This window comes from Ranitomeya imitator, chromosome 3, assembly GCF_032444005.1.
Source record: "Ranitomeya imitator isolate aRanImi1 chromosome 3, aRanImi1.pri, whole genome shotgun sequence".
NCBI lineage: Eukaryota > Metazoa > Chordata > Amphibia > Anura > Dendrobatidae > Ranitomeya > Ranitomeya imitator.
In genome coordinates this window covers 775,613,364-775,625,416 of record NC_091284.1, presented here as the reverse complement: position 1 = coordinate 775,625,416, position 12,053 = coordinate 775,613,364, and the positions used below count along the sequence as shown (strand labels likewise).

General features: G+C 46.4%; 1 protein-coding gene across 1 annotated transcript in view; it reads right to left on the bottom strand.

Annotated features, from left to right (window-relative positions):
* Window positions 1–12,053, bottom strand: part of MPHOSPH8 (M-phase phosphoprotein 8) — a 47,897-nt gene that overhangs the window by 19,580 nt on the left and 16,264 nt on the right. Inside the window, exons 5-7 of the mRNA XM_069759090.1 lie at window positions 3,629–3,886; window positions 3,377–3,508; window positions 3,061–3,149 (exon numbers count right to left, since the gene is read on the bottom strand). Coding sequence (XP_069615191.1) covers window positions 3,061–3,149; window positions 3,377–3,508; window positions 3,629–3,886 — 479 coding nt within the window. The remainder of the gene's footprint in view (window positions 1–3,060; window positions 3,150–3,376; window positions 3,509–3,628; window positions 3,887–12,053) is intronic.

Below are 12,053 nucleotides of genomic sequence, written 5' to 3'. Positions count from 1 at the left end.
GCCAAGTACAATAGGTGTGCAGTGAGAAAAAATGAAAGACACAAAAAACAGCTCAGCAGGGGGGCCGCATATAAGAGGCCTTCAGCATTAAATGCCCAAAACTGACATCTGCAGAAGACAGCGTGAACTTATAGAATCGTACAAAAATGTAGACAGGAGTGGCAGATAGCCAAGAGCTACAAAGAGGCCAGTGAGCCACTGGTCATGGGCGGAGGTCCTCTGCGATCACAAATGTGCAGGACTGGCAGATAACCAAGAGCTACAAAGAAGGGGCTCGCAAGCCACTGGTCATGGGCGGAGGTCCTCTGCGCCAAGCGATAACAGTCACCCTACGATGTTTTTGAATGCTTGCTGGATTACCCCTTCTGTGACCTCTCACGATGGAGTGGTCACCGGCAGGCACACCGATGAAGCTTCAGGGGATTGGCAGAGATGTGGGGTCTGTAGGGAGGTGCATCACTGTGGAGTGCACAGTGTGTCCTCCCCAAGGTAAAGAGAAACATGGGGAACAACCACAAAACCTAAAAAAAAAAAAAAAAAACACGACCAGACACCAGTTGTGTCTTCCTCCTGTGAACATGATGCCAACGTTCAGCTGCCTAATGTCTGGGGACAGACAGTCAACACTTTGTTCACCTAGTGTCTCGCCCCCCTTGTGGCACTGCGTATACCCATGGTCCGATGCCCCCCCAAAGTTACTAACAATAAATCATTCTGACTACTGGTGATTAATAAAATTACTTTCGAAATTAATTTGTAACTTGGGATGCAAATTCGTGATGCACTAGACCTCGGAGACAGACTCCTCTATGCCGCGCATGGGTAGCGCCTCCTGATAGTAGGCATGAGGTCGGTTTTCATTTTAGCACAGGGTTACATGACAGCACAGGGCTTACGGCTACAGGACACTTGTGCCAACAGCACATTGATATATTGGCATTGGTCACGCGATTTAACATCACTGGGCGACTCTGAAGTTGTATGCATATCATAATGCCATTAACCCCTTCACAACATACAAAATCTACGTCATATGCCATGTTGCAGCCTTGGACGTGAGCTTGCAAGCAGAAATCACATTTTTCCCCGCACTTGATGGCAGATTTAATTATCGATTATGTGCCTCTATCAGCCACAGTAGGAGAAGAGCTTCGCCCGTGGCTGTTAACCTGTTAAATCCCGCAGTCAATCTATGACAATGGCACGAGTCATTTAATGCTCACAATCGATGAGCCCATTTCTGATTGCGGAGCACCGAGGGTGTGCGGAAGACTCCTGTGCCTGTCATTACCATCCTCCTCCGACAGCCATTCTGTGGCCTGTGTTCATAGGAGATCGTGATTTTAGCACGGCTATCTATAGCACCATCGACCGGGGCCATGCCTACCACGATAGGGATAAGGAGGCCATGCTATACCAGCATAGGGATGAGGACGCCATGTATACCAGGATAGGGATGAGGACGCCATGTATACCAGGATAGGGATGAGGGGGCCATATATACCAGGATAGGGATGAGGGGGCCATGTATACCAGGATAGGGATGAGGGGGCCATGTATACCAGGATAGGGATGAGGGGGCCATGTATACCAGGATAGGGATGAGGGGGCCATGTATACCAGGATAGGGATGAGGGGGCCATGAATACCAGGATAGGGATGAGGGGGCCATGTATACCAGGATAGGGATGAGGGGGCCATGTATACCAGGATAGGGATGAGGGGGCCATGTATACCAGGATAAGGATGAGGGGGCCATGCATACCAGGATGGGTATGGAGGGGCCATGCATACCAGGATGGGTATGGAGGGGCCATGCATACCAGGATGGGTATGGAGGGGCCATGTATACCAGAATGGGGATGAGGGGGCCATGTATAACAGGATAGGGATGAGGACGCCATGTATACCAGGATAAGGATGAGGGGGCCATGTATACCAAGATAGGTATGGAGGGGCCATGCATACCAGGATGGGTATGGAGGGGCCATGCATACCAGGATGGGTATGGAGGGGCCATGCATACCAGGATGGGTATGGAGGGGCCATGCATACCAGGATGGGTATGGAGGGGCCATGCATACCAGGATGGGTATGGAGGGGCCATGCATACCAGGATGGGTATGGAAGGGCCATGCATACCAGAATGGGGATGAGGGGACCATGTATAACAGGATAGGGATGAGGGGGCCATGTATAACAGGATAGGGATGAGGGGGGCCATGTATACCAGGATAGGGATGAGGGGGCCATGTATACCAGGATAGGGATGAGGACGCCATGTATAACAGGATAGGGATGAGGGGGCCATGTATACCAGGATAGGGATGAGGGGGCCATGTATACCAGGATAGGGATGAGGGGGCCATGTATACCAGGATAGGGATGAGGGGGCCATGTATACAAGGATAGGGATGAGGGGGCCATGTATACCAGGATAGGGTATATTAGTACAGAATTGACCACATGTTTTTGCTTCAATTTTTTTTCCTAATTTCCTCCTCTAAAACCTAGGTGCGTCTCATGGCCGAGGCGTCATAGTTTGAAAAATATAGTAAGCCCTCACACAGCCCCTTATACCAAAAAAATTAAAATGTTACTTGGTATTGGGAAATGGTGACAAAAGCGAAAATAATGTTCCTGTTACAAGTGTCCAAAATTTGTTTCACAACTTTCACAAAAAAAAAAAAAGCCAAAACACTATACATGTTTGGTATCTGCGTATTCACACTTACCTGGGGAATCATATTGCCAAGTCAGTTTTACCTATAGTGAATGTGGGAAATAAAAAACCTAAAAAACATTTGTGAAATTGTATTTTTTGATTTGCAATTTCAACGCATCTTCCAGTGCAATATGTGGTAAAATGAATGGCGTCATTCAAAAGTGCAAGTAATCTCGGCTCTAGGAAGAAGGGGAGGAGAAAAAAAAAAAAAAAGGGAAAGGAAAATGGCCGTAGCGTGAACGGGTTAATACAAATCATGATGCCCAGACCACCAAAAAAAATAGAACAAATTAAAAAAAATGGACGGATGTAAACAAGTACAAATAAAACTTTACCTCCTGGTCCAAGTTATACTCCTCATTGGATTTAAGTGCATATTTTACAGTCAAGTAGTCGCCATTTTTCACTGCTTCTTTCAATGCACCTTTGAATTAAATAGGAAAAAAAAAAAAATAATAAAAAGCTCATGAGAAGCCATTACCATACTCCTTCACTTATGCTGCTTGCACCAGGATGGAAATTCCCAGGTACAGACATCTCTGACCATGCAGAGCGCCGAAGTCCCTTTTGGGACATATTTTGAGACTCACAAAAAGAAACTTAAATGTGAATTTACATATAAAACACAAAAATTCCTTAGGTAAAACATACTATTTGATATTGGGTCTCTTGGGATGATTTCATCTGATCCATCAAGATGCCTCTGAAAATCCTCCAGGGTCATCCACTCCAACTGTAGGTCCATTCCCACACCCACAACCAGGGGCCTGCTGTCCAGCCCTCCTGCAATACACAGAATAGTACTGGTAGAGCCCATGTAATAGCGGGGGATGTAAAAACAATAGAACATAAGGGTGTGTGGACACTGGTTCATGCACAAATCCCAACAGCCTGTTTGCCTACCCGAGCCATCCTGCAGGTGACACACAGGATCCATGACCTCCTGATCTCCTTCCGATGTTCCGTATGTCCATGAGTCCGCCTCATCTTGTGTACTTCTCCGGTCTCTCATAGTTGATTTCATGTCCTTCATTCTATAATCTTCTGGAAGTCTGTAGTCAAAGGATGACTCTTCCTTCTTCTTTGTACTCTCCATTAACTCTTCCTTTTCTTCAGCAGATATTGTGAAGGCATCATGTGTGGTTTTCTGGTCCTTGATAACTAACGTGACAATCAAAAATGAGATTTGAATTTCACTTTTATAAACAATTCTGAGGAACTAAAATGCAATAGGTAAGATAGCCCATGGCCACCTGCCTCTAGGTGCCATTATAAATGCGTTTAAAGAGGACCCGTCACCAGACATTTTATTTCCATTTGGCCCATGAGTTTTCTGTGTTTTTTTTTTTTCTAATCCACTATACGGTTCTGGAGCTACGGGCCTTGTTTATTAACTGCTAATATTTAGAGTCTTTACTGTGGGGGAATCGCTCACAGGATCCTCTAGGGCGTGTCTTTAGGCTTCTCTGCATAATTACCTTGTGAGCCACACCCTTTTGCAAAAATTAGCAATAAATAAAAAAAGGCCCATATTCATGGAACCGTATGGTGGGCTAAAAAATAAAATAAATAATTTAGTCCCACTCCAGAACAGTAGCCTGATTATTCAGTTTCTGGGAACAGAACAGGATGTTGGTCACATGGCCTGAACTACTTACTAACAAAGTCAGGGGTCACTAGATATGTGGGCAATCACAAGACTAACTATGTCTTAGCACACGTGAGCATTGAGTGGCACTAATCCATTAGATGTACCATTGTACTGTGGAGGAACGGAGTACAAAAAAAAATGGATGGTGCATTCTATAAATTTAAAAAAACATAAGGCTCAAATAAAATGTGCAGAAGGATTTTGTTAATAGGTTCGTGGTTTGGTTCTGGCAGAGAGAGGATGCAGTAGACTAAAACTGTTCTATCCATTAAAGGGAACCTGTCACCCCGTTTTTTCAGATTGAGATAAAAATACTGTTAAATAGGGCCTGCGCTGTGCGTTACAATAGTGTATGTAGTGTACCCTGATGTACCCTAATGTATTTCGCAGCATAGGTGGGGAACACCTATGCAGCGAAATACATTACCAAAGTCGCCGTTTTCGCCTGTCAATCAGGCTGGTCAGGTCGGGTGGGCGTGGTGACATCGCTGTTTCTTCCCCAGCTTTCCGTTGGTGGCGTAGTGGTGTGCGCATGTCCAAGTGCCCGAATCCACTGCGCGCAGGTGAAGAAAAAGTGCGCGATCTGCGCTAGTACCATTGTCATCGGTGGGGGCAGCCATCTTCATGAGGCCGCGCGTGTGCAGATGGAGTGCTCTGCTGCACGGGGCTTCAGGAAAATGGCCGCGGGATGCCGCGCGTGCGCAGATGGAGATCGCGGCGGCCATTTTCCTGAAGCCGAGATGCAAACTCGGCACTCCATCTCCATCGCGCTCTTTTTCTTCACCTGCGCGCAGTGGATTCGGGCACTTGGACATGCGCACACCACTACGCCACCAACGGAAAGCTGGAGAAGAAACAGCGATGTCACCACGCCCACCTGACCAGCCTGATTGACAGGCGAAAACGGCGACTTTGGTAATGTATTTCGCAGCATAGGTGGGGAATCAGGGTACACTACATACACTATTGTAACGCACAGCGCAGGCCCTATTTAACAGTATTTTTATCTCAATCTGAAAAAACGGGGTGACAGGTTCCCTTTAAAAACCAAAATACAAAATATAGGGTGGGTTGATGGAATTTTCTTAAAGAGGGTTTCTGGGAGATGATGATGATGATGGTTTCACACATCCAACACATGATCCGATTCCAGACTGTGGGTCTTCTGAACCAAACTCAACACCCTGAAATATACCTATGTGGCTGTTGAGTTTGGGTAAGGAGACCCACGGAGAGTGACATCACAGTCCATACTTGGCCCGTGAATTTTGGAAATGGATGCGCGTCCCAATCCTGGCACCCCTACAGATCAGATGATTTAAGAGTCACTCAAGTGAATGGGACTGAGTGGCAGTACCATAATACATGGAGCAATGCCTGGTTAAAAAAAAAAAAAAAACACAAAACAAAAAAACAATGCCCTCTTCAATACCAAAATCCCAAGAATAAAAAAAAAAAAATATATATATATATATATATATATATATATATATATATATATATATATATATATATATATATATATATATATATATATATATATATATTATATTATATACACACACATACACACTCATCGTAAAATCCTTTTCTCCGAGCCATTCATTGGGGGACACAGACCATGAGGTAGTTCGGTGCAAAAGCAGTAGATCAATAACATATGAGCGTATATAGCATGACATATTATATATGAGAGTATAGCAAGTCAAATTATAAAACAAACACAAAATAACAGGGTGGGAGCTGTGTCCCCCAATGAATGGCTCGGAGAAAAGGATTTTACGGTGAGTACACAAAAATCCCTATTTCTCCTTCGCCTCATTTGGGGACACAGACCATGGGACGTCCCTAAGCAGTCCCTGGGTGGGGACAACATCAGATCAGGCCCTGTAAACCGCTACTTACAAATGCGCCACCGCAGCTTGCAGAGTCCGCCTGCCTAGACTCACATCTGTGGAAGTATGGGGATTATAGTGCTTCAAGAATGCATGCAGACTGGATGACTCCACAAGCTTGCAGGCGTGCTTTGCCGACACCTGGTGCCTATATCCCTCGATAGACAGGGAGATAGGTTGACATCACAACACGGAAGGACTCCTGGATGGTGAAATGAATCCACCAGGCTAACATGGCCGATGAAACGGCTAAACCCTTCCTGTAACCATCAGGAAGCCTTCTTATCATCAGGAAACCCAAATAAAGTGTCCGACTTTCGGAAGGACGCCGTCCTCGATACGTACCTACTCAGAGCACTCACGTCGTTGAGATTATAGGAAACCCATTCCGTTTTGTAGACTGGAGCAGAAAGAGATGAGGGAAGAACGATGCCCTCATAACAGTGCGAATACAATACCACCTTGGTAAGAAGGTACGGGAATGGCCTGAGGACAACCTTGCCTTGATGGTAATAAGGAAAAAAAGTCTGAAAGAACAGAGCGGCAAGCTCTGAAGACTCATCAGGATGACAAGATCGCAGAGAAAAAAAGGGCGACCTTCCCTGATAGAAAAGTCTGTCCGGATCAAAAGGAGTCTACTGTAAGACTCCCAGGACCATTAAGGTCCCAAAGATCTAATGGTATGCGATAGGGAAGAACTACATGTGAAAACTCCCTGTTGCAAGAAGACAGAAAGATACTAGCTCAACAAACAAAAAACTGACGTGGTCAGTGCAGATCCCCGAGGATCACTGGGGCCCTTTCTGCTTCGGAAAGGCTTTTGGAAGTAGTGGAAAAGGGGTTATGGAAACTGGTACCACGGAAGAACCAGAGCATGCACTGCGATGTCTCTTGGATCTCGAGGCCAAACCATGAACTCGAGTACATTGGCGTTCAGTCTGGACACCATCCGATCTACAACTGGAGAGCTCCAGTGAAGGCAGATCTGATGGAAGACTTCCCGGTGAAGTTCCCACTCACTTGAGGGGGAACCCTGACGGCTGAATATGTCTGCCGGCCAGAGTTCTACTCCTGGGATATGTACTGCCGAGATCACCGAATGATAGATCTCGGCCCATCAGAGAATGTGAGGTACCTCGGCCCTGGCGCCTGACCGTGGGTACCTGCTAGATTGACGCATGGCACAGCCGTGGCATTATCCAATTGAATTTGGATGGGGTGACCCGCCAAAAGGCAGTGGCCCTGCTGTAGGACTACCGTTCAGATCTCCAGAGCAATGATCGGGAGAAGACTGGTATTGGTAGTTACTAATAACCATTGAACCGGGAGAAAGGCCCTGGATGAAGAAGGAGCTCAGAGACTACCCTCTGAAGCCTGTTTGACTTGCTGAAAACGAGGGAAAGGAAGGAAACTGCTTCCATTGTCGTCACCATTTTTCCTCAGAACCTTCCTAGCAAATCGAATGAAATGAGGGGGATGAGTGATCAAGTGCGCAAACTCCCTGTTGAAGGGCCACGACCTTGTCGCAAGGGAGAATTAGCATCCTTCTGGAAGTGTGCAGGATCATCCTCAAAAAGGATCTACTGGGCTGGAAATGAGGAAAACTTGTCTAAGTTTAGCTGCCAGCCCAGGTGAGAGGGTATCGCAGGTGATATAGACGACTCAGCGTAGTCCCAGAAGAGCTGCTAAAAAGTCAATGAAATAGGGCAGGACGACCACGCCTCTAGGGTGCAAGAGGAACATGACATCCGCCATGACCCTTGCGAACACACTGGGTGTGGTAGCAAGGCCGAAAGGCAAGGTCGTAACTTGAAAATGCTGTTCGCGAATGGAAAAGCGAAGGAACATTGAAGAGGGGAAAAATAGGAACATGAGGGTAAGCATCCCGAATGTCGATGGATGCCAGAAACTCCACCTGTTTCTGTTGAAGTAATGGCTGAGCGGAGGAACTCCATCCGAAAAAGGAGGACCTTGTCAAAGGTTGTTAGAAGCTTGAGGTCCAGGATCGGTCTTACTTTCGTTGCCCTTTTTTGAACCAAGATCCCTTAGATCTAGACTGTCCTGGACAATCCTTCCACTAATGGTTGGATCTGTACAAACGATCCTTTGTTAGACTCCAGCTCAGAAGATTTGATTGGTCAGCTGTACTGTCTTCGGGAAAAGGTTACTAGTGTGAATCAAAGTAGTTAAGGTCTCCGACCAGGAGACCATTACTCTAGCAACCCATGCGGCGGCTAAGGAAGGGTAGAGCGCTGAACCAGAAGCCACGAGACAAAACGAACCAGATTTGCTATCTGACAGTCTGTGGTATTTTTAATTGATGATACAGCGGGTAGGGATACTGGTAGGTATACCAAGGAGATACCACCCGGTTAATCTGCCTAGTGGCAGAATGCTCGGCTACATCCGGCAGTTCGGGAAAAAGCTGTCTCTTGCCATCGCCGCTGTCTTTTGACAGTGCAGAGTTAAAAATTATGAACCCTCGGTCCACCATCCTCTTAACAGGGAAGTGGAGAGGGATCGTCCGCCTTCTTGCATCATCTGCTAAACAGTGGTGATGCAGAGGGGTGTGCTCGGACGCCAAAAAAGGGTGCCTCTGTACATCCACAGAGTTCAGGTCCCCGGGTGGACAGGGCAGGTTGTCCCTCGTCAACGTACAGAGATTGGTTGATGATATAAATAGGTGAATCCATCCTTTTCTGAAGCTCTGGCAAGTCCAGATCCAAGGCAATATCCGATCCATATTCCGAGCCTTGGTCTCAGCAAATCATTGGGGAGAAATATCAGGAAATGAAAACTTCCATTTTCTAGATGCCTGTACGTTTCTAGACGCCTGTACATTTCTAGAATACTTGCGGCCCCTGCTAGCCGACGTGGAGGCGACACTCCATGTGCTCGTCCGTTCAGGGTGCAGGGAGATCGGTGCCCTTGAAGGGACCCGTCGCCCCTAATAATCGGCCCAGGCCTGGCATCTCTCCAGCTGCCTGTCATGGCTGCCGCGACCAATCAGTGACGGGCACAGTCCGATTACTCCCTCCCTACTCCCCTGCAGTCAGTGCCCGGCGCTCGCATACTCCCCTCCAGTCATCGCTCACACAGGGTTAATGCCAGCGGTATCGGACCGCGTTATGCCGCGGGCAACGCACTCCGTAACCGCTTCTATTAACCCCGTGTGACCAAGTTTTTACTATTGATGCTGCATCAATAGTAAAAAGATTTAATGTTAAAAATAATAAAAAAAACCACCGGATTACGTACCGGTAATGCTCTTTTATAGAGCCACGACAGCACCCACTTGAGAGAGGGGATCCGCCCCTAGGAACAGGAAACCCTATGGAGAGAATAAAAGGGGCGGTCCCCCTCGCTCCCACAGTTGGGTTTACAGAGATCGCGAGGAACCGCCCACCAGACTTTAATAGGTCATTCAATATCATCATTTATAATTAGTTAACTTAAACATGGCTAACTATAAGAACCAAACACCCTTAACCGTGCTTATAAATAAAAACCTATAAGGGTGGGAAGTGAAGGGGTGCTGTCGTGGCTCTATAAAAGAGCATTACCGGTACGTAATCCGGTGTTTTCTCTTCGCCACGACAGCACCCACTTGAGAGACTTTCAGAGATAGTCATTTGGGAGGGATCACCGTGTTAAGGACTGATCTACCGAAGGACAAGTCAGATGAGGCAGATAGATCTAATCTATAGTGATTATAGAAGGTAGTAGGTGAAGACCAGGTTGCGGCCTTACATATCTGTTCTAACGGAACCTCCGCTCGTTCAGCCGAGGATGATGCAATCGCCCGGGTGGAATGTGCTCTTACGGCCTCAGGCGGATTCTCCCCTTTGGATGAATAGGCCAGACATATTGCATCTCGAATCCACCGAGATAAAGTACCCTTCGTAATTCCAGCTCCTTTTCTATGACCCTGGAACGAAACAAAGAGAGCCCTGCTCTTCCTCCAGGCGCTAGTCCTATCCAAATAGGCTAATATGGCTCTCCTCACATCTAATGTGTGGTATCTTTGTTCTTCCTGACTTGTAGGGTTATCATAGAAGGAGGGAAGGTAAATTTCTTGTGTTCTATGAAATTTAGTGCATACTTTGGGTAAGTATGAAGGGTCTGTTTTGAGGACAACTCTATCTGGGAAGACTGACATAAAGGGAGGATCTATCGATAATGCCTGTATGTCACTTACTCTTCTTGCTGACACTAAGGCGACGAGAAGAGCCGTCTTGAGGGAGACATGTTTTATGTGAGCTGAATGTAGAGGCTCAAAGGGGTGATCTGTAAGAGCTTCGAGAACTAAATTAACATCCCAAGGTGGTACATGGGGAGTTCGAACTGTTTCTGACCTCTGGCATGCTGCAACAAATCTGGCTACCCACTTATTACCTGCGATATCAAGACCATATAAAGCCCCCAGCGCAGAGATGTGTACTTTTAAGGTACTGACTGCCAGACCTAGATCGCGCCCTTTTTGAAGAAATTCTAGAATCATGGGAATGTGAATTTCGTTTGACAGGGCCGTTGGGTAGAGGTTTAGAAATTTTTTCCACACTCTTGCATAGATGGAGGTAGTGGACTTTTTCCTACTTAGTAGTAGAGTGTCAATCACTTTGTTTGAGAACCCCCTCATCTTTAGCAGCTGCCTCTCAAGTTCCAGGCAGTTAGTCGTAGACCCTTCACATGAGGGTGGTTGAAGGGGCCCTGGAAGAGAAGATCCCGATCCTCCGGGAGGATCCAAGGGTCTGAGATTGACATGGCTCTCAGCCAGGAAAACCATGGCCTCTTGGGCCAGAATGGAGCAATTAGGATCACGTTTGCTCTGTCCTCCCTTATCTTCCTGATCACTGTCGGAAGTAGTATCAGCGGGGGAAAGGCATATGCCTTCTTGAATACCCATGGTACCTGTAGGGCGTCGAAGATATCTGGATTGTCAGATCGGAACAATGATGCGAATTTTTTGACTTGCCCGTTTTGTCTTGTCGCAAAGAGATCTATTTCGGGAGTGCCCCACTTTTTTATTATCATACAAAAGATACGACGATTTAGAACCCACTCTCCTTGATGGAGAGTGTGGCGACTGAGGAAATCTGCTCTCGAATTGTCGATTCCTCTTACATGTAGCGCTGATATGGACAGGAGGTGTTCCTCTGCCATGGCTAGAATATCGTTGGCTATAGACATGAGTCCTTCCGATCTTGTTCCTCCTTGGTGGTTTATATAGGCTACTGCTGTCATGTTGTCTGAGAAGACTCTTGTATGTGTTCCGTGTAGCTGCGGAAGAAATTCAGATAAGGCATGATAAACAGCCTTCAGCTCTTTTTTATTAGAAGAATCATCTGATTCTGTAGGAGACCACAGACCTTGCACTATTTGATCTTCTAAATATGCTCCCCACCCACTAGGACTGGCGTCAGTGAAAACAGTTTTCGATGGTTTTACCACCCAGGGGACCCCACTGGAAAGATGGTTCGGATTTAACCACCAAGTGAGAGATTGCATCACGTCTGTCGTTAAGGAAATACGAGAATCTAATCGGCCAAGTAACCTTTCTTTCTCACGAAGTATTGTATACTGCAATTTCCTACTATGGAATTGGGCCCACGGAACAGCTGGAATACAGGAAGTGAAGGAACCAAGAAGGGACATACCTTCTCTCAGGGAAATTAGAGGGTGGTTAATCACTGATTGTACTTTGTTTATGATTGCTATTTGTTTTGACTCGGGAAGAAAGCACATTTGATTTGTAGAGTCTAGAATAATTCCTAAAAATCTT